Source organism: Rhyacophila brunnea, unplaced genomic scaffold, assembly GCF_057557595.1.
Source record: "Rhyacophila brunnea isolate RB1 unplaced genomic scaffold, BYU_Rbru_1.0 scaffold_22, whole genome shotgun sequence".
Taxonomy (NCBI): domain Eukaryota; kingdom Metazoa; phylum Arthropoda; class Insecta; order Trichoptera; family Rhyacophilidae; genus Rhyacophila; species Rhyacophila brunnea.
The window spans coordinates 24,584,432-24,606,779 of record NW_028232882.1 but is presented as its reverse complement, the minus strand read 5'-3'; the positions used below and the strand labels follow the sequence as shown (position 1 = coordinate 24,606,779).

At 37.5% G+C, this 22,348-nt stretch overlaps 1 protein-coding gene across 1 annotated transcript in view; it reads left to right on the top strand.

The window, feature by feature from the left end:
* Positions 1-22,348, top strand: part of l(2)gl (LLGL domain-containing protein l(2)gl) — a 109,522-nt gene that overhangs the window by 62,249 nt on the left and 24,925 nt on the right. Inside the window, exons 3-9 of the mRNA XM_085949726.1 lie at positions 11,788-11,965; positions 15,005-15,254; positions 15,927-16,114; positions 16,957-17,133; positions 18,163-18,251; positions 19,831-20,122; positions 20,627-20,828. Coding sequence (XP_085805852.1) covers positions 11,788-11,965; positions 15,005-15,254; positions 15,927-16,114; positions 16,957-17,133; positions 18,163-18,251; positions 19,831-20,122; positions 20,627-20,828 — 1,376 coding nt within the window. The remainder of the gene's footprint in view (positions 1-11,787; positions 11,966-15,004; positions 15,255-15,926; positions 16,115-16,956; positions 17,134-18,162; positions 18,252-19,830; positions 20,123-20,626; positions 20,829-22,348) is intronic.

Below are 22,348 nucleotides of genomic sequence, written 5' to 3'. Positions count from 1 at the left end.
TTATCATGTATATTTTATTTGAAATTGACATCATAACATGTTTCAGTGTGCGAGATCTAAGATAAAATAAAAAATATCTGAAGACATTTATCGACATTCACATTTTTACCACGTTTTTCTTAGCTCGTGTTCTTGTTTGTCCGGTGGTTGCTTATCCAGTACAAATCATGCAATCGATTTTTAACTAACTTCCCGACTAGTTAGACATTTGAAACTTTTAGAATACATCAGAACACGATGCCAATGCATTCTTTTAATACTTTTAGCCATCTTCAAGTAGAATTGAATTCATTTTCAGTTAATTCTGTTTTGTATGACAAGTTATTTCGGAAGAAATCCGTAATCCAATCCACTATTATTGATTGCTAAGGGGGTGGTCCTAGCAACAAAATTATTAATATATACGTGCGTTACTATGGAAATCAAAATGACATGTCAGTATTCTATATTTGTTTGTTTGTTGCAAAATAGCAAAAAAAAAAATGATTTGTTGACAATTGCCTTATTTGTCCTAAATTATTAATACAGAGAATTGTCAAGTTTATATGATTCAACAGAAAATTTAAAAACGTGGTATATACAAAGTTCTTTTTATCTTGTGATTATTCTTTATCAGTCTGAAAACATCCACTGTTTGACATACGCCTCTTCCATTTCGCTCCACTATGTTCTGTGCTTTTTGCATCCAACTAAAGCCATACTCTAATAAAAACGACTGTGAACTCAGTCCAGCGACCCTTCTGTTATCATCAGCCCATCTAGAAGGTGGTCGACCAATATTTCAATGTCCCGTTTGACTTCTCTGCCATTCTCACTATAAAGAGTCAAGTATATATAATTTAAAATTAAACACAAAAAACATTGATCGTTATTAATTTGAGTATCCATTCTGTCAATCAGCGCCATCTATTATCTGGTTTAGAATCACCTACATGATATTTCGTAGCTTCCGTTATGTCTGATTGAAACATAGAGAGATGCTTTCATCTGGAACCGCTTCAATTTACATATTATCTGACATAACTGAACGGTATAATAATATAATATTTACATCGGTCTACATATAATATTTACGATATTATATAACACGATTTCGATCACCGCAGAATGATTCGCGAGTCTTAAAATCGATCAAAATATCCGAAGATGTGCCGTCATTAGGCACGCTGACCAACGGTACCTGGCAGCTCTCCGAGTTCAACATTTAACTTCTTTGTGGTCTGCAGGCAAACGACCTCTGGAAGAACCGTCCATCTTAACCACCTCCGGCGCTATAAAACAACCAAAAAATGCATCAAATATTACGTATGGTGTGTGTGTGTGTAGGTAACAAAGAGTTTTGACTAAAACATGAGTTAGTGAGTATAGTTGGGATCCATGTTAAAGATTACCTGTCAGTAACAGCAATTGCTCTTGAAAGGTGCTGTCAATTGAGTGGATACCTTCATTCAGCGATAGAGAAATACCATGGGGGAAGACTCAAAATCAAACGATTATTTAACATTTAACTTGACTTATAAAGAAATGTGTTTAGAGCTCATAGTAATAATATAAAGAGAGTAGGCTCAGAACAGATAATAAACATAATTCCGATAGACAATATTCCATACACTACATTTTGATGCAGGGTTTTGAATGTGTGAGTGTCATGCGAAAATGAAACACGCGTTATGCGCGTGCAATAGTGTGTGTACTACACCAATGTTAAATGAGCGTCAATGCATAAACCGAGAGCAGTTGTCAGTATTAGACGTATGACGTATTCTTGACACGTGTTTAAGCTTATCCCGGATTCTTCCTTACTCGAGATCGGTTACCTGCTACTCGTTATCCGTTAGGTATTTCAGTTCCTATTATTTATGAGTTCCCTGAGAGTGGGTATTGTTCTGCAAAATGAAGCCGTGTTTTTGCGTATAATGCACAGTGGAACCTCAATTTTATTATTATTAACATAACTATGAAACGTTATACCATCATGTTGCTTCTCAGTACGGCTACCAAATTTAAACACCACATAATAGTTAACCATATTTTCTACTAAAATAATTAAAAATAAAAACCACTAACTTTAAGTACCTACCTATGTTTAACACAAAAGTAATAAATTTCAGCAACACGTGCTCGCAGTTTTTAAATGAATGTAATCATTCAAATCAATATTTACCGGCGACGCGTACAAAAAAATATTTAATTCAGCCGTAGAAAGTCTATCTTACTCTAACGCATATTACGGAGACATAAGCGTGCCGAATGCTTTCTCACTCGCACTTATGGTTCGTTTTTGTTCAGACCTTGTTTTAGATTTTAATATCGTCATTTATTCGACGGTACATTTAATGTCAGTGGAATCTGGATTAATATTATTACAAGCATAACTGACAAGTATAATTTGCAATGTACGGAAAACTATGGCGCCTAGTGAATAACTTTTAAGCAGTCCTAAGTAATACCATTGGCTTCGTGTAAGTAAGTAACTGATGTCGAAACCAATAGCCTCACTTGATTTTATAGAATATTGGAAAGTTATGTATTTTTAACATGCAAATTTATTAATTTACTTTATTTGGTCAGTTAAATACAACTGCCTGACCTGTATATATATTTTAATTGATTATTTAGATCGAAAGGTAGTGTGTTTTTACCATGTCCCACCCCTAAATTCAAATAAACAAAGTCTGATTTCGTCATTAATTTTAAGTGTGTAAAATTAAATTTGTAGTGTCTTCAACAGCTTACATTATATATTTTTGGAAAATATACAGTTTTTCCGTAAATTTGGACCAATATTGAAAAAAATCACGTTTAAAGTGTGTCCCAGGATATTTGAAAAAGTGGAATTCCACATTCCGTTACCACGATTTTAGCATGACTGCGAAAAATTTCCAGTATAAATATGTATTTTTTTAAATCTAGCAACACGTTTGTATAACACTGACCGCCATTTACAATTTAAATTGTTGGTGTGTGTCGGTATCGCTACCGGAACAGGTTGCTTTTTGGGTTGTTCATTTAAGAAGTTCCACTACTGTTACCACGATTTGTAAGGTAAGAAATCACATATTACTATTTCACATACTATACATATGGAGCTTATATTTCATACTAGAGATATAATAAAACTAAGCTAAATTTTGGCTTCAAACACTTCTGAAATAGAATCCGTTACTTCCATTCCCATCTTTATTATTCTCTCTTCTCGCTCGTGCACTCATGGCTGAGGATCGTGACCACATTTAAATTTCGCCATCCTTTGAGCGACCAAGACTTTCCATCCTTCTCGATCTTCCGCTTCTCTCAGGGCAGAATGGACGGTGCCCCCAGTCAGCTCTTTCACTTGGTCGCTCCATCGCGCAGACGCTCTTCCTCTGCTTCGCCTTCCCTGGAGGCTACCCAAAACTACCAGTCTCTCCAGGTTATCCGGTCCGCGCCTGACAATATGTCCAAAAAACTGCAGAATTCTTCTCAGACATATCGTCGAGAGCCGTTCCTTTATCTTCAGTCCCTGGATGATTGACTGGTTCGTCCTGTGCTCCGTCCAAGAAATGCGAAGCATTCGGCGCCAACACCACATCTCAAAGGCATCAATTGCTTTCCGTTCTCTTGCCTTCAGGGTCCACGACTCGACTCCGTATAGGAATATCGAGAACACTAATGTTTGCACAAGCATCATTTTTGTGGCAATCGAAATTCCCCGATCCTTCCATATAGTGGTAAGTCGTGTCATCGCACTTTTTGCAATTTGTGTGCGCCTTCTTATTTCCGCTTCGCATCCGCCCTTTCCACTGATGGTCGATCCAAGATATACAAACTCGTCGACTGTTTCGAGGTTTTGGAGTGTACTTGGTGTTGGTAGACGGTTGGCCCGATCAACAACCATTAACTTGGTTTTATTCCTATTAATAAGGAGGCCGTATTTGCGACTCTCTTCCTCTACCCGGTGTAGCAGCTCTGTGAGTTCTCTTTCATCAACAGCGATTAGTGTGGTAATATCTGCGAATCTTAAGTTATTTATTTTCTGGCCACCAATTGTTATTCCGCCTTGCCAATGATCTAGGGCTCTTCGCATTATATGCTCTCCATATATATTGAATAACTGGGGAGATAAAACACATCCCTGACGAACTCCCTTCTCGGTTCGGAAACTCTCACAAACGCACTATTTACTCTCACCTTATTACTCTTTATTATTAGTACAAACCAAACTCATTGATTTATGGATTTTTCGATTGAAAGGAGATCTTTCTGGTCAATCGTTACATAAGATTACAATAACGTCAATAATTCTACTTATATACTATTAAGTATCTATGAAATATAATGTTTGAGACTTTTACGGTTGTTTTTTTATCGTAATAGATTCTTGGGTTTCCACCGCGTGTACAATGCTTCTATTACCTCGACGTTTCGGACTCGTTGCAGAGGCCATTATCAAGAGATATGTGTTATGATGAAGAGTGTAGGTCGAGGAAAGAAGGAAGAAGTACACGCGGTGGAAAACCAAGAATCTATTATGATATCTATGATATGTTTGTTGACTGTGCTAACTGGGGAACTGCCAACAGTGAACTTCGGCGACCTAATTATTTGATTGGTTGCCGATCACGCGACCATAAGACAGCTCGGCAATCCATCTTGATTGTAAACTACAATCAGAGTTGTAGGCATTTCGTGCTAGTAACAGTCTATCTACACTGCGGATGTTTTGGTAAAGATCGATTCCCTGTGAAGTGTACGAAACCAAAGTGTTTCGACCATAGATTTAATATAACTTTTGGTTAACTCAGGTTTCGACTAAAGCCGTTCAAGACATCCTACTTATATGAAGATCGTGCCCAAATAAAATTTATACGAAAGTGAAACTGAAAAGGGATTATTATAGATTGGTGTTTTGACCATTGGTTTACCTGTTATCATATTGTTAAATGTAAATTGCACGTAAAACATTTCACCGTGGCACAGTTCGCCGTGAGCTTTCTTATCGGAAAGAGATGACCGTATAATATACGGTCTACAATTTTATTAGATTCAATATGAACATTAATTCAATTTTCATAGCTGATTTTGGCAAAATTCATGAATTCAATAATGAAAACCTAACCTAACCTAACAAATAATCCAGTATATCGGCTATTTTCAAATTTTTTTTGCTGCTGGCTTCCTGTAACGTGTAAACCGACAAGGACCGTGTTTTATTTAGACATGAATTTTATATCAGTACTATACGAATCAAAGAGGTTGTACGGTCTTATTCGGCCATATACTTCCGATACAACATTTCATGGTGAAGTGTGATACTTCGAACTGCATGCGTACAATTTCCGGACACGAAAAACTTACTATTTGTATGACGGCATTTGGATTTTCATATATTATTATTATGTTCAGTGTAAATTCTTTAGTAGTTACAAAACAATCATATTTCTACCAAATTTAAAGTAACTTTTCAATATCTAAACGTAAATAATGGCTTATGGAAAATAATCAAATCGGGCGAATTATAATATATGTGAATGGCGGTGAAAAAAATATAACCAAAATCGACACTGCGGATGTAGATGTTTAACTTTTAAATACAATAAATTTACATATCTCTATATAAGACGAAATCATCTTCAGAATGGTTCATAAACATGTGTTTTATTATTCTCTTGGTTGAAATGGAAATGATTGTGGCATTCCCACATTATTTATAAATTGAATACATACTTTGTTTAAAGATCGGAGTTCAAGCAGTATGTAACAGCTGTTTTGCACAGTTTTTAATAATGCCCACATCGAAGTGAGTTGCCCGCCAAAACGGCATTATTAAAATCATTCTTACGTTTTATCAGCCCGGTGGTGTATTTCGCAACTACACAAATAAAAGACAAGGTAGGCACAATGCTATACTTCGCGATTGATGCAATTTCAGTATTCGCAATGCCAAACAATGGACCATTACAACTATGTAGTGTAGTAGAAGTAGACAGCCATTGTTGATTTGTTCGTCGGCCAGCTTTACAGTAATTTAATTATCATTATTGTAATATCATCAAGGTCTAACTAAATGGCTCCGTGGTAGAGCGCTATTCTGTACTAATATCGTATTACCTTCTTATTTCCCACACTTGTCAGGTATAGGTATACCTGACAAGTGTGCTCTTCTTCTTTGATCTCCACAGCCTACCTCTTTCCAAAAGTCACCCTTCGCCACTGCTATTTCGTCCCATCATGCATCGCGCACACCAGTGGGTTTTTTCGGCCTCGAACCCCCCCCCTCCAGAAACTGAAACGGTAAATGGAACATTCTTTTTCGTCAGATCCTCATTTGCTGTCGAAACGCCTTCTCAACGGACTGGCCCCACTCCTCTCGGCATTCTACGACACGCAAGACATGTGTCTACTGAAAGACCCGTTGCACTTATAAACTATCTGCGGCATCCAATATTTGCTTTAATAATACAGACAAGACGACGTAGACGACACAAACGAACATTAACGATTCTAATAATTATGACCGTTAAGCCACGCGCATTCGATAGCCACCCGTGGATGCGACAGCTCGCAATAAGACGGCTTAGACCGGGTGTTTATAGCTAAACTCAAATCGTGGAGTGTCTGGGTATGAGGAATATATTTGAGAACGTGCGTATTTGAACGTACGTCCGGTGGCAGCTGGTAGATTTTGTTAATCCCGCCTTAAAATTCTATGTAAAAATATTATGCATCGTTTGTGAAAATATCATAATAATATGCCTTTTTATCTGTCTGTACAAGTCCTGCCGCACAGCAGTCCAATCCGATGTGTTGTGCAAATAGTGTGATCAAGTATGCCCATGCTCGAGCAGGGCAATCAATTGGATACTTCAAGTCAATTGCAATAAATTAATTTGTACTCAGCGCTTACTTGCCTTTGATGACATCTTTGATTCACAGCGTTGAACATGTTTATCTGCCGAGTGCTACCGTCCTTATGTTATTAAGAGTAGGTCCTGGAGTTAAGTACTGGACATTCTACTTCTAAATTCCGTGCATGTCGTGAATCTATTGATAACTAACTCATCATAAGAATGAAATATGACGTAAAGATTTGTCTACATTCGTTCACTTCTTTCAACTTCCAAAACTTTAATGTTTTTAATTCAGGTTTTAACACCGATTATTTTTTCTCATGTCTGAGATCAGGGTTAGCGAACCTTTACACGTGCGCGTGCCAAAATTTTCCAAAGATTACTAGCAGATATGCGAGCAGTTTTTCATGGGGAAAAAATGAAAAAGATTCTATCTTTCACCGTGTTTATAGCCGAAGGCATATCTTTTATTCTTTGAATATTTTTTTCCTTGTTTTCAAAATTTTCGAAGATATTGTGGGAGCATTTTAACCACAGTTCTTTCATATTATATTCCCCATCACTGAACACTTTTCCATTTTTAGCGATTATATGTGACGCAAAATAATAAGCAGTTGTTGTATCTACATATTTGAATGATTGCCGGTAAATTTCATTAGGTTTGTTGATTGAATATTTTTACCACATTTTTCTTAGCTCGTATTCTTGTTTGTCCGGTGGTTGTTTCAGTACAAATCTTGCAATCGATTTTTAACTAGCTTCCCGACTAGCTAGACGTTTGAAACTTTTAGAATGTATCAGAACACGATGCCAATGCATTCTTTTAATACTTTTAGTAGAATTGAATTCTGTTTTGTATGAAAAGTTATTTCGAGAGAAATCCGTAATACAATCCACTATTATTGGTTGCTAAGGAGGTGGTCCTAGCAACTAAATTATTAGATAATATATACGTGCGTTACTATGGAAATCAAAATGATATTTCAGTATTCTATATTTGTTTGTTTGTTGCAAAATAGCAAACTAATGATTTGTTGACAATTGCCTTATTTGTCCTAAATTATTACTACATAGAATTGTCAAGTTTATATGATTCAACAGAAAATTTGAAAACGTGGTGTATAAAAAGTTTTTTTTATCTTATATTTATTTTTAATTGCCCGATCAATAAATAATTATTGTTCGTCCTTGATATTCTCAAGGATTGATTTATGATTTGCCACAACTTGATACACACAATTTGATACAACTTTACTGTCCTAGGACCTAGAATACAAAATACCTACATACTGCTTTATTGCCGTTGTTAATACTCAGTCCATCAACTTTGAAAGTCTCCGCTGCTGGATTCTAATATTTTTTGTTTTCTTTAATTTCACTAGCCATGTTGAATTGGATTTATTAACTTAAATAAAATGCATGCACTCGTCTTCACTGACACTTCGTGAGCCTAATACTACAAGGTTCTAAGTGTTCGTCCTTGAAAAAACAAACCCAACAAAGAAGTAGTATTCTAAGCTGCTTCATTGTTACTTTTGTAAATTGTAACCAATAACAAACATAGCATCCGATGATAACAAAATTTATCGGCTGCAGTGTTGACATTTAATGTATTTAAGTACCTACTGTAAATATGGTTCTTCCAGGACATTTTTTCAGTTACCTATCTACAACAGCCTACCTACTTTCAACAGGCGCCCTTCGTCACTGCTGTTTCCATTTTTTTCAGATTGAGTAACCGCCGTACGACATGTCAATGACATGGTAAAAGATACCGCGTGTTCAATCGTTATATGGTTCGGACTTTATTTGAACATAATAAAACGAAATCATGTAAATAGTAATAAAAAAAAACTGTTAACGTGATCAAGTATGCCTGTATCCCACGCTTTACCTGTCACACGTACATGACGTGATAGTTTCTTATCTAGGGACAACACCGTTATCAATTTATCATTACGGCCATGTTTGCGCCCAGCACTTGGCTTATCCAAATTTATTGCTACATATTTTTAAACACCAGTTTACGCAATTTTTATATAACCTGGAACATCTTCACCTTTACATAATATTATTTCGAACGAATTGTTTGGATAATGTCAAAGCAGATAGGTAACTACTGACAATCTGTTATGTATTTTGACTGAAGCATTTACTTATGTATATATTTCAGAGTATTGGAAGTAAACGCAACATAATCCCAAAGTGCCCTATAATCCAGGCATTTGGTAGTTTTATCTAGAAAGTTTTGCGGGGGTTTTGTTACACCTTTATGTATTTGGGGGGGGGGGGGGGGTTAGGGTGGGGTGGGAGTGATTTGCAAAAACTACGCCTTCGTATTTAAAGCGCCGGAACACATATTGTCTTTCTCTCACTACTGCGAGAAATTGAAAAAAGAAAAAAACCCTATTTCAATTTGTTAGTACCTAAGTATAATAAATGTGAGAGTGTATGTTTTGTATCAGTTGGGAATGTTATAGTGGACGAAACAGGTTCCTTGTGGCAGAGGCCCGGTAAATCGCGATTACCGAATACTGTCAGACACATGACGCGCTCAAACGCCAGTAAAGCCACAATTCGCAATGCTAAAAAAATAACATTGGTCGACTCGATTATGGCGAAATTTGCCGCACAACGACCGAAAGAGTAGATATCGCGAAAAAAGAAACTGCATAATATCGTGCCCCCCACATCTTGAAACGGGCCCCCAGGCCAGGATCTTTAGCGGGTACATCTACCTATCGCTATGGTTATGGTTAAGGCTATGTTATGCTCTACTGTAGTGTTTCTCAATTTTTACACGGGAATTATCATTTAAGTATACTTATCACTCATTATATAACATCAAATTGCAACGCACAACCATTTTTTTTCTCAATATTTTACAGTCCTGAAGCAAAGTAGTTTTTAGTATTAAAGTAAATATGTGATGTGTGTTCATCTCTTTTAGCTGGTCGACCCGCCACTCTGGGCCCCTTCTGTGCCAGAGCCCCCAGGCTAGAGCCGTGTCAGCCCTCCCATGTGGGGGCTATACATAAGATAAAAAAAAACTATCAAATTTAATGTGAACGTGAGCAAAACAATATGTTCCATTTCTAGTGCGTGTGGTCGCCACATTTGGGCGGTGTTTTGTGTAATATAGATACCTACTAGCCGAAGTACTCGGCTTTGCACGAGGTATGCATAAAATACATATATCTTACTTAAAAAAAACAATAATACCTATTTAATTAGATTTTTATCATATCTGTATCTAGGCATACAACATGTCAAAACGAGTATAATCCTGACAGTCAAGTTGGTTAAACAAAATAAATTAAATTCGAATCCGAAATATACAAACTTTATCCTGTCCTGAAATTTCAAAATTAGAATTGGTAGGTAGGAAAAGTTATTTGATCAAATAAACTTTGTATTTTTATATGTACCTATGCCATTTGGGTCTAAGTAAGAAAATGAAATCAAACAAACATAATATTTTGACTTTTATAATGTAAACTTTTTTAAGTATAATATAATTATTATATCTGAAATTTCGTTTTACGGTAATATTTTGGGCTCCAGATGTTTACGAGTTTCTAAATATAAATAAATTCCCGGTAAAATAATATTATTTTTGTAAACTTCCTGTGAATTTAGTCTAATCAATTCCTTACAAAGTGTGTAGATATCTAAACGTATTTATTCAATGATAAACAATTTAATATTTAAAATTTTACATGATACCAATGATTGTATTATCAATATTATCAAATTATCATGTTTGCAGTTAATACTATTTTTTTTAACTTGCTCTTGGTGACAAATTCAACCCTCCATGAGTCATGTTAAATTACTAGTCTGTCAATAACAAGGTGTGTTACATGATTTTTTATCGTTTTTGTTTAAAACCTGTTTTTACAATAATTATTGAAGATACTGATATCCCATGGGAAAAAGCAAATCGTATCTACTACAGTTGCTTCATGCATTCAATTATTTATTGTATTGATTTAGGGGTCATCCATAAATGACGCCAAACTTCGTCGTTGGGATAGGGGAGGTTAAAAAATCTGAAAATCACGTCATTTATGGATGAACCCTAACTTATTGAGTACCGAAAGCGTATTTAATATAAACGGTAGGTATGTATAAGAAGGATGCAGACTAGAGTGTGCATGTATGGGTGAAATGGCAGTGGGCTGGACATGTCGCTCGGCAAGTGGACTAACGCTGGTCAAAATCTGTCATACAGTGGTATCCAAGGGGTACTAAACGCCCTAATACCAGCTGGATAGACGAACTTATTAAGTCTGGTGGATGTACGGGGCAGCCAAGAACTAGGGACGAAGTAGAGTTGAGGGAGCTAGGGAAGGTGTTCATCCAGCAGTGAATCGATCCCGGCTGATGATGATAAGAATTATGCTTGTTAACAGTTACTGTACTTTGTACTTACACATAAGAGAGAGTTCTCGAGTCCAGAATCCCCCCTCCCCCGTTCTGGAATGGAAAAAAAATCATAAATTATTTAAGTGAATGGAATATCACTTTCCGCAGCGGAAAACTTGTGTGAATTAATTAATATTGCATTGCGTCATGTTTAAAAGACAGTAGAGCACCGGGCGGAAGACGAACCACGTGTACATGATTGGTAAATACTTGTTGGTGCGACTGGTCAGTGAGCATACCACCAGTGGTTGTAGTTGCAGGCATTCATTGTTGGAACCAAAGAGTGGATTGCCTAGGCATGGGGAATTTACATGGGAAAGTGCAGGGGTCTGCGGTGGGAATGACAATGAAATCAGTTGCACCGGTTTTAGGTATGACTTTCTGATTTCCGTAGGGCATATTAGAGATATTTTTTGAAATGAAGCACCCATATTCTTTTGTCAGATCTGAATGGCCACCATTTTCGACGTTTGAATTCAATATGTTGTATTGTCATGATTGTTGACCGTGTTATTTTCTTTGTTTCCAGACAGTCCAACATGGCTTCCCTAACAAACCCATGGCGTTGGCGTGGGACCCGCTTCTGCGGCTGATGGCAATCGGCACAGCGTCAGGCGGTATCAAAGTGTTCGGCAGGCCGGGAGTCGAGTTCTATGGCCAGCACACAAATGGCGAGATCGCCGTCACACAGATTATCTTCCTACCAGGTGAGAACTTAGTGGTTCTTCTTTCTTTCTTGTTTTGTCATTTCTATTCTCCGACCCATCCGCCATACTAGGAGATTTTGAAAAAATGATGTTACTCTGTCACTGTATTGACCAACGAACACCTGGCAGTTCTGATAGTAAAGTCCCGTTTACATGGTTCAGTTTTGACGATCATCGCGGAGGAATCATCCACAGTGACCCGTGTAAACGCACATTCATCAACGAATCATTGAAAGTGATCATCCGAAATCAAAAGTGAATGAAGTTGAACTTGTTCTACTTTGGATCATTTATTGATCACTGCGGATGATTTCGCGCATGCGCACACGCCACGCATGTGGACTGCTTCTACCTAAAATAAAGAGAAGTTTATGATTGTTGCAGAGACTCATGTCGATATTGTGTTTTCACATTCCAATGTTGCGCAAGAAACGGATCAATATTCCGTAAATTGCACATTATGTATTTCAATAAACTTTTGTCATAATATCATCATTCGTTGCGCGGCAGCCCGGGGATAGCCCCAGCCTCCTCAAGTAGTTTATCCACTGCGATCCTCCTCCAATCCGGGATTACAATCGCTCATACATCCTCCATAATTTGGGTCTCTCAACATTAAAAATATTCCAGGCCAGTCGGCCCAGGTCCACTCGTTGTTTATGCTTTGGATTATGTTGGGTTCCTACGCCTGTATTCTTTGCTCCAAATATCGTTCAAAGGATATATGACTGGCCTCAGCAGTATTTTGTATATCTGAATTTTTGTGGTCGAAGATAGCATTTTTAATTTCAGATGTTTACGAAATCCAAAGTAACAATTGTTGGGACAATAATTATTATAGTATACAAAACTTCAATGTAAAGACCAACAATTGCATTGCGCAATTGTATTGATCATTATTTAGTTAATCTATTGAAGGTTTGTGCAATATATTATGCCAGTTTATTGACATTTCATAGAAACAACAGAAACATAGAAACCAGTGGCGAAGACTCCATACTAGGCGATTATTTAAAGCCTATACCTTCTAAAGAAAAATATTTTTTAATTGCATATTGACATATATATATACTTAATCACTTCATTATTTTATGTTATATAAAAATAATTTATTTTGCCAACGAGAGATGTCGTATATGTAGGAATGTATTACAGTATTACACAGTTTACAAAACTGCAAAGGTATTAAAAAATATACCACTTCTTCTTCTTCTTCTTTCACCCTGTCACGTCCCAACATTGGGGCATAGGGCAAGCACAAGTTGGCGCCACTTCCCTCGGTCCATCGCCAACTCCTGTGCCTCCCGCCATGTCAGACCTGCAGCACGTAGGTCGCTTTTGTAGCATCGCTGCAGGGTGAGGGAGGGCCGGCCACGGCGACGGAACCCTTGAGGCTGTGCCACAAGGGTACGAAGTGCCGCACTCTTTGGCGGCATCCGGAATACATGTCCCAGCCACGTGAATCGTCTCTTCGTGATAACTTCAATCACCGAAGGCTGTTGTGTCTGCTCACGAACTCGGATATTTGTAACGCGGTCGTACCAATGTACCCCTAAGATTCTGCGGAGACATCGATTCTCAAAGCTCAAAAGCCGTGACTCTTGAAGCTTAGTAAGATGCCATGTCTCACAGCCATACAGGAGCACAGGTAGCACGCACGCGTTAAACAAACGACATTTGGTCCTCACAGAATACAGCCTTGACCTCCATGCGACTCCAAGTTGGTTGAACGCAGAGCCCGCCACACCCATGCGGATTCCAAGCTCACTAGAAATACCACCATCATCGGCAACCGTGGCACCCAAGTACTTGAATCTGGACACCAGCTCGACGGGCAGACCAGAAACCCGCAGAGGAGTGTCGGCGTCGATGCAAGCAGCACTGCACATGGATTTGGTCTTAGCGGCATTCAGATGAAGACCCACACGCATCGAGTTCGCGGCTAGCCTGTTCACGGTCACCTCCAACCTCTCGATCGTCGAGTCAAACACGACTGCGTCGTCTGCATACTCCAAGTCGCACAGTCTTTCTTCGCATAGATCGCTTGTGTCATCATGATGTAGGCGTATCCCACTGTCGGGGCAAACCGTCTTACGCATTATGAAATCCATCATGATGATAAAAAGAAAGGGCGCAAGTACACATCCTTGCTTGACTCCTGACGTGATTTCAAAGAGGTCAGAGGAAAAATATACCACAGCGCGCCGTAAATAAATAATAAACGCCGCGACTTCTCAACGTAAATAAATCTCCGATTATGTGTGAAATGAGTCTGAATTTTTTTCGTATGGACTTTACGTCTCGTAACCTCAGCAAGTCTGCTGATTTGAACGAAATAAGGTAAGCTCCTATCGCAGAGCCTAAAACATTCGCGCATAATAATGTTGTCACGACTGCGCACTTTGTCCAAAATCATTAATAATTAGATAATTAAAAAAATTATTTCAGCGGCGTTTAATCGAATATTAATAAATAAGCAAGTATAGATTGTTTTTATAAATAAAAATAAATTTTATCTAATGATTTTTGATGGGTATACATGTTTTGAAAAATACGTAATTTAAACACATCGCTCATTTTTATGTCGTCAATGAGTTTTTGAAGTTTCATTGAATTAGTGTGTCGTTGTCATTTACTAGTGTGTACCTATGCATTAGTAGTAAATATCGTACTATTGTCGTAAGTATACCTGACAAGTGTGCTCTTTTTATCAGATCTCCACAGCCTACCTCTTTCCAAAAGTCACCCTTCGCCACTGATAGAAACTATTTTTCGGCTTGAGGGATACTGTACATATTATTTATAATAAAATATTTCTTGATAATAAATTACTCTGCAAAGTAAAAAAAATGTTTTTGTCAAAATGATTGGGGAGTGCAGCTTTATGGTATTTTACCTAGGGGCTGTCTTTTGGGTCTTTTGGGACAGGATCAACCCATAATTATTGTAAAAATACATCAAAATTTTGTCGTTATTTGGGTATGATTTAGTATTGGTTTTCTTTAATTAAATCTCTTAACAAACATGATATATTTTTAGGCACGGGGCGGCTGGTTTCCCTGTGCGACGACAACTCCTTGCACCTGTGGGAGACGGCAAGTGAAAGTTCCCTGGTGGAGGTGGGGTTGCAGGCCCTCGAAGGCAAGCTCAAGCGAATTTCCAATATATGCACGGAGGCCTCCGGAGACCACCTGCTACTGGGAACGGAAGGCGGTAACATCTATCTGCTCGATCTGGCCACCTTCACAATGAGCGATAATATTATTTACCAAGATGTTGTCATGCAAAAGTGAGTAGCATAATATGACTCCTGACGCTTTTATAAATGTGTCTATTTCCTAAGGCAATATTAGTAATCTCTTTTTTCGGGGCTGTCTTCTATTTTCTTAAATAGAGTTTGGGCCAAGACGTAGTCCATCCATTCAAAAGTGGATTGATAATTTTTTATTTTTTAAGTGACGTAAAATTAGTATTTCTTTTCCAGATGGGTCATATTTTTTTTTTCAACCATGTGCGATCCTAATAAGATTATATGGGCCTCCACAGAATGGAGGTTTTTTATTGAAAACTTTTGTTTTTACGAGAAATGGATGTCAGCCACTTGCTCAACCCATTAGGCCATACTCTGACTCATACACAAATTGAAAAACAATATGTGTACTTGCCAGACCCAGGATTTGAACCTGGGACCCACGACGCTATAGGCCAACGATCAAGCCGCGCAGCCATTGTGGGTGGGTCATATGGGGAGTATTAATTGCAAAAGTGCTTTTTACACATTTATTTCAATTTCTTACGAATTCTTTTTAACACCAGACATTTGACTCTAGTCACTTTGAACTCATTTTAGTATGTACTAACTATTGTATTGATTTAATATAATCACAGTTACTACTCCTGTTACCGAAATTTCAATTGTAATATAATATAAAATTATAACATTGTATTTTATGGTTTCCAGCTGTCCGGAAGATTACAAACTGACCCCTGGTGCAGTGGAATGCATCAGTGAGCACCCGACCAAGTCCCACCTGCTGCTGATTGGCTACAACCGAGGCCTCATGGTGGTGTGGGACCGTCAGGCTAGCCGCGCACAGAACACCTTCGTCTCCAACCAACAACTCGAGAGCGTCTGCTGGAATGAAAACGGTAACCTAACTTTATTTGCAATATCGATTTAATGCCAGTATGTCCAGTCATGTTTTGAGAAAATTTAAGTTAGGATATTCACATACATTGAAAAAATGTACATATTTATTCAATTAACATAATGTTATCTATTTGGATGAGACAATATTATCTTGATATATAAGTGTAATACAGGCAACTGTTTTGTGTATAAAAACTAGACATACAATATCTGCACGCTATCCCAATGATATAGTTTATGTCACTAAGAGTTTACGCTATAATCAGCGGGGAGGGAGTCTTTGATCGTTTTGTTCTTCAGCACTAATAGTGCGATTCCACAAATTCTTTAATGCGGTTGAATTTCTTGGCATAGAATAATTTATATTTTGGTCTTTAGCGTATTGAAAGATGGTGATCATTTCGTATCGAATCCATGTCCATTCAGGGTTCATCTTGGGGAAATCGGCATATATATATAATTGATTGAATGAATCTAAAATTGTGTTCAATGACAGTTGGACAATAATATGGTATATAAACATAGCGTGAACTTCGTGTTTTGACAGAAAATATAATGTAGTTAAGAGTGATAAGCGAGAGAAAACGATGCAATAGGCTTCATGTAAGAGCAACCCTCTAATTCGTGCGCTGTAGAATAAATCGCAACCTGTGAAATTTCAAAGTTAAGGTCTATAAGTCTACCACAAATAAATCTGAAATGCAGAATTGCAGCTAATTTAATCATTAGCATTAGTAACCCTTTTTTTATCATCACTTTCATATTTAGGGCTCTGTCTATCTAAACCTAAACAATGAACAATTAATGACATTGTAGTAATAATTTTTTATAATTTTTACAGGTACCGAATTCACATCATCACACAATGACGGCTCATACATGACATGGGAACTGGCGATAAATCCGGATAAGCCCTTCCGAGACCCCGTCACACCCTACGGGCCCTTCCCTTGCAAAGCCATCACGAAGCTGGTGCAGCGGTCCAGCCAGTCCGATGACAACGTCACCATATTTGCAGGTCAGATCTCTTTACATAGTCGAGATGGTAAAACATGAAGTCTTGTTCTATTGAATCCGGTTTCTGTTACTTCGATATATCGCACCCTCGCAACTAAACTGCCACAATCCAAAAAACGTCAAACAGAGAAAATCAGGTTTGAAACATTTCACATTTTTGTACTGTGTTTTTGAAATATGTTTAGATATTAAATGAATTTTTGACTTGAATTTGATGACTTAGATATACGAAATTTTCAGTACATATACTATGAACGATAGACAATGAAATGTAGTAATTAACTCAAAACACGTAAATTTGGACTTGTGGCGGTTTAGTTGCGGGGGTACAATATATGTCTAAGGTTATTCTAAATCACAGATTAATGGGTTATCACACGGGTTACAACGTGTTTTATAGGGAGTTACCAAGTAAACTGACAAAAATATTGACTTGATATAATTTTATTATTCTTGTATGTATTTACGTGACATTCACAAAGCAATTACTTTTATTTTTCTATATCACTATCCCTACATCGTGGTCTTAATTCGGAACTCTCAATTAACCTCACCGACTGAATAAAGAACTCACCTGAAGCAGTAAGAAACAGTTTCAGTATATAATTAATAAAACTGCAGTTATCAAAAAGCATTGACATCCACTAAATTGACCGTCGTTCAGGGATTAGGCGGGAACTGGCTTCTGACAGTCTCACAACCAAAAGTTAGTTGGCTGCAATTTAGTGTAATAAAAACTCCAAATTCCAAGAAGGCAAGTCGGGAAGGTAATAGGTGTCGATACTTGGACAATTTGGATTCCACCCATCGCCGAGAACGATCAAACATTATCGCTTGCCAAGTTTAAATCTGCTTGAATATTATAAGCTCATTACACTGTACTATAGTTTTTCAACCGGCCCTCGTAGTCCGGTGTGTAAGGCACTGGCGTTTCATCCGGGGGCTACTGGTTCGATTACTGGTCGTCTATGTGATTGTCTCAAGTCTATTAATTTTAGTGTTGCTCTGAGTTGCCGTCTTTCTTTTTCAGGTGGCATGCCCAGATCATCCTATTCTGATAAATATACCGTGACCGTTATGCAGGATGAGAAACATGTCGTCTTCGACTTTACAAGCAGGGTAAGAAAATTTAACCTCTAACAATACTTTATAAAGGCAATCCTGTTGTCGCCGATGATATCCTATTCGACCGAATGCATTCGTTATATGTGTTGACACATATCAAACGTCGTAAAGTCCACTGAATGTCAAACTGAGAAAAATGCAGTTTTATCATATCTTGTAATACAAATGGTTGTAACATGTGAGATATTGTAAGATAATTGAATCTAATACCCACGATGGCTACAAGGATTTTTCTTCTTAGCTTCGGTGCTCGACCTCTTTCTGGCTTTGTCTGGATCCACAAAATCCACTTCTACATTCATTTTATGTTATAATTGTTTAGAAATTAAGGAAAATGATAGGTGCCATCGTTCACCTTTAGCTTGTGGACTTAAGGTGGTTTGAAAAAATATTGATCTTTCGAAACGTGATTTCATACGTAAACAGTGGACTTTTGGGGGTTTGCAGTATACCATAATGTGCAGATTTGCATACTCTATTAAACGTATATCAAAAGTCATTTTTTTCAATATGTGGACTTTACGGCGTTTGATATCCATCAACACATATGACTACCAGACATACTAAAAATTACCTTATTTTCAATTGATCTATACTCTAGACTCGATACTGAATAAAAATATTTTAATATATAGAAAAGATTTACATATTCTTATTACAGATAGTTACATCTTTCAATTACTGTATCAGCATATTTCTGTGAACAATAATTGGAATTTAAATTCGAATTCCATCAAGTGAATACATGTATTAATTAAGGCTCTAAGTACCAAAAAGTAGTTTTGCCTGTAGTTACAAAATACCGAGTCATTGCAGTAAAATTTCATGAAGCAGACCTTTTGAAAAATGTGGTTTTACAGTGTGAAGCAATCACGGCAGCTTCTATAATTTTAGGTATTAAGAACTCGCAAGTGTCAACACACCATCGTCAGCCATTTTATATTGAATGAGGTTGACCACTGTAGTGCTATTTACACCATTATAAATAAAACAGGCCAACGGACTTACAACGTCGACAGGTTTAAATATGTTGCTGTATTTTTTTGATTTGCTTGAGGCACTTAGACCATAGTTGAAGTTATTGGCGTTAGTATGTAGAACACTTTTCTATAAAAATGTCAGTTTTTTTGTTTTTGGTACTTAGCGCCTTAATTAATACACGTATTCAAATACTCTCAGTCAATAGTATTAATTAGGTGTTATAAACATACCACATAAGCGTGAAGTTCGATAGTTTTGACAGAAAATATGACGTACTTAGAGCGACGCTGAGCGAAACAAAACAATGCTTCATGTAAGAGCAGAAATAATATCGGTAATAATAATTAAAATTACCCTATGTAATTCGTGTGCAGTAGAAGAAATCTCAATCTGCACAATTTCTAGGTTAAGTTGTTCCATTATAGTATTTATTTTCATGAAGATGGTTTCGTTATGATAGCATTATTGTTTTGTAGCGTCCAATATTTGGCTGCATTTACTTGTTGCGACCCTAGGACGGCCTAAACTACATGTTAACATCATGGCTCATGGGTAGACAGTAATATATTTATATTATTTTTTTATTACACAGGTAATAGATTTCTTCACAACGACAGCTGTACCAACAGAAGCAGCATCTGAAGACGAGGTAGACGCCCCTCGGCCCCAGTCCCCTGGCCTTTTCCTGCCGCAGAGTGTTCGTCAGCCAGCCACTTCCTTGGTGGTACTGGCAGAGGAGGAGCTCATAGTGATCGATCTAACTGATCCGTCGTGGAATATGATGCGCCTGCCGTACCTGGTTTCATTGCATGCGTCCGCCGTTACCTGTTCACATCACGTCAGCAGCGTGGATGAGGAAGTCTATAATAATATTGTACAGGCTGGTAAGTTATTTGTTATTCTATCAACCATGTTAAGGCCATGCATTAGTTGAGGCACGGTCTAAAAAGATCGTCGCTAGGCGATGCGCGGATTGCGGGTGGCGGGTGAAAATGACGCCTGTCAAACGAAATATTAATTGTCATATAAATCCAACATACGTCCATTTTATGTTCTGTTTATTGTTCTATTAGTAACAATAATAATATATTCATTGACATGTTTTCTTTTTAAAGTAAATGGGTAACGTTTTTAGTCATCTTTACACGATTTTAGAATTAATTGACCCGTCGCCATCACGCAGCAAAGTGACGTGTTTCCGGGTCAACATTCTCTCAGTGAATGGCAGCGAGTCCAAAATTTCGTCGCGCGTACAGTTGAAAATTATTTGGCGTTTCACTGATGCGTCACCTTAACCTTTTCTCTGTCTGACTCTTGCTGATGCTGACTCAAATAGAGACATGAAACTATCATAATTTACCTATTTAGTATCCTTGTCAATATTTCAGGAAAGAAACAAACCCAACACCTGTACTCAGAATCGCAGTGGCCCGTGTCCGGTGGGCAGCTGTTGTGCGCTAAGCCGGCACAGCCCAATGACACTCGTCAGCTGCTCTTGACGGGACACGAGGACGGCACCGTCGCTTTCTGGGATGCTTCCGGAGTCACCCTCAATCCTCTTTACAAGTTCTCCACCTCTAACCTGTTCAGGTAGTTCAACAGCTTGTTATTTGAGTGTAATGCCTGTTAGAATGAAATGAAACCAATTACGTACCAACATTAACCACTTATATATTAGGTATATTATGTGTTGATATGAACACAGAGACTAACCTATTCGATATATTTGAAAAACACCCGATGACATCCGTGGTAAAAATCAACATGGCTGAATAATCTGATGAGAAAATTACAGCCCGTGGTGCATAAAACAGAAGATATTATGCTGTTCCATTCTCATCCTATATTGCATTTATCGGGACAAGCCAAAGACAAGACAAGGGGACAGCATGTCTATGTTAGCCAGAGACTACAACTGCACAATATGGAAACTTATATTTTGCCTGTCTTTTAAATATGTCCTGTATTTGTCTCTAGAGCATCGTCAATCAAACGTTTTATGTTCACGAATGTCTCCTACAAGTGCACTTTTTATGGTCCCATGTTTTTTTTCAAGACACTTCTAAGTTGAGAATTTAGTTTAGTTAGTGAAATGGAAAAATTTATAAAAATTATGATTTATGGCTTCCTCTTCAATTACTGTGCTGTAGGTCAAATAGGGCTTGCTCCCGATTGGCCTGATCTGTATGCCGTATCCTACTCTTCTACGACTCTCTTCGGCATACATCAGACATTAAATATAGCTGTAATATTTATATGCAAATGTTGTGGCTCGTGAGCAACTTTTTAAGCTTGCCTGGTATACACTAAAATGTCCGTGATTCCTAATCTGAATTAATCTATTATGAGAGAGTTTATTGGTGAAGCAGATTTAAGCTTATACAATGACTTATAACCTTGACAATGATCTCCGGGGATAGCCATAGGCAAGTTGATGTTGTTTCATACTAACAGTCTTGCGTTGGACTCCAACTATTCACAACAACTCCTCCATTAAACTCCATTAGTTCCTCTTGGACTGAAATCTTAGTAGAATGAAAATATGAATTGCTTTTTCTATCAATATGGTCAAATCAAACCAAAATTCGAATATTTCTGTAACTGTCTTCCCACCTTATTCTCTTTATTCATTCCCTGGAAAGGGATGAAACCAATGGTCAGCACCCGATTCTCTCGAAGTAAATAAATCCACTATATGAGGCGTCTAATTACAAAAAGCGACAAGTCCACAATTCAATATTATCGGGAAACAACGTTTTTATGTTTCTAGCTTCAATTATTTGTTTTAACGTGAGATTTTTTTTCCCGTTGTATTCTATGTCGAAATTAGAACCAAATGGCAATTTGTTTCAGCCGATAAACTCTTAAATGTAATAAATATAGGCAACATAAAATTGGACTTAGCGCTACTTGTACTTCACTTTTTAATTTATCCCGCATAAGGCACATATTTCCATGGCACTGTCATAAGTTTACCAGATGCTACAGCATGGGAGACGCCCTTTTCAATATTTAACGTTCCCTTATTGGTTGACTTAAACACGCGCGAAATCAACCAAGCTTTAAATAATATGAAACACGGAACACAGAGACTTAAAATATTTTTTTTC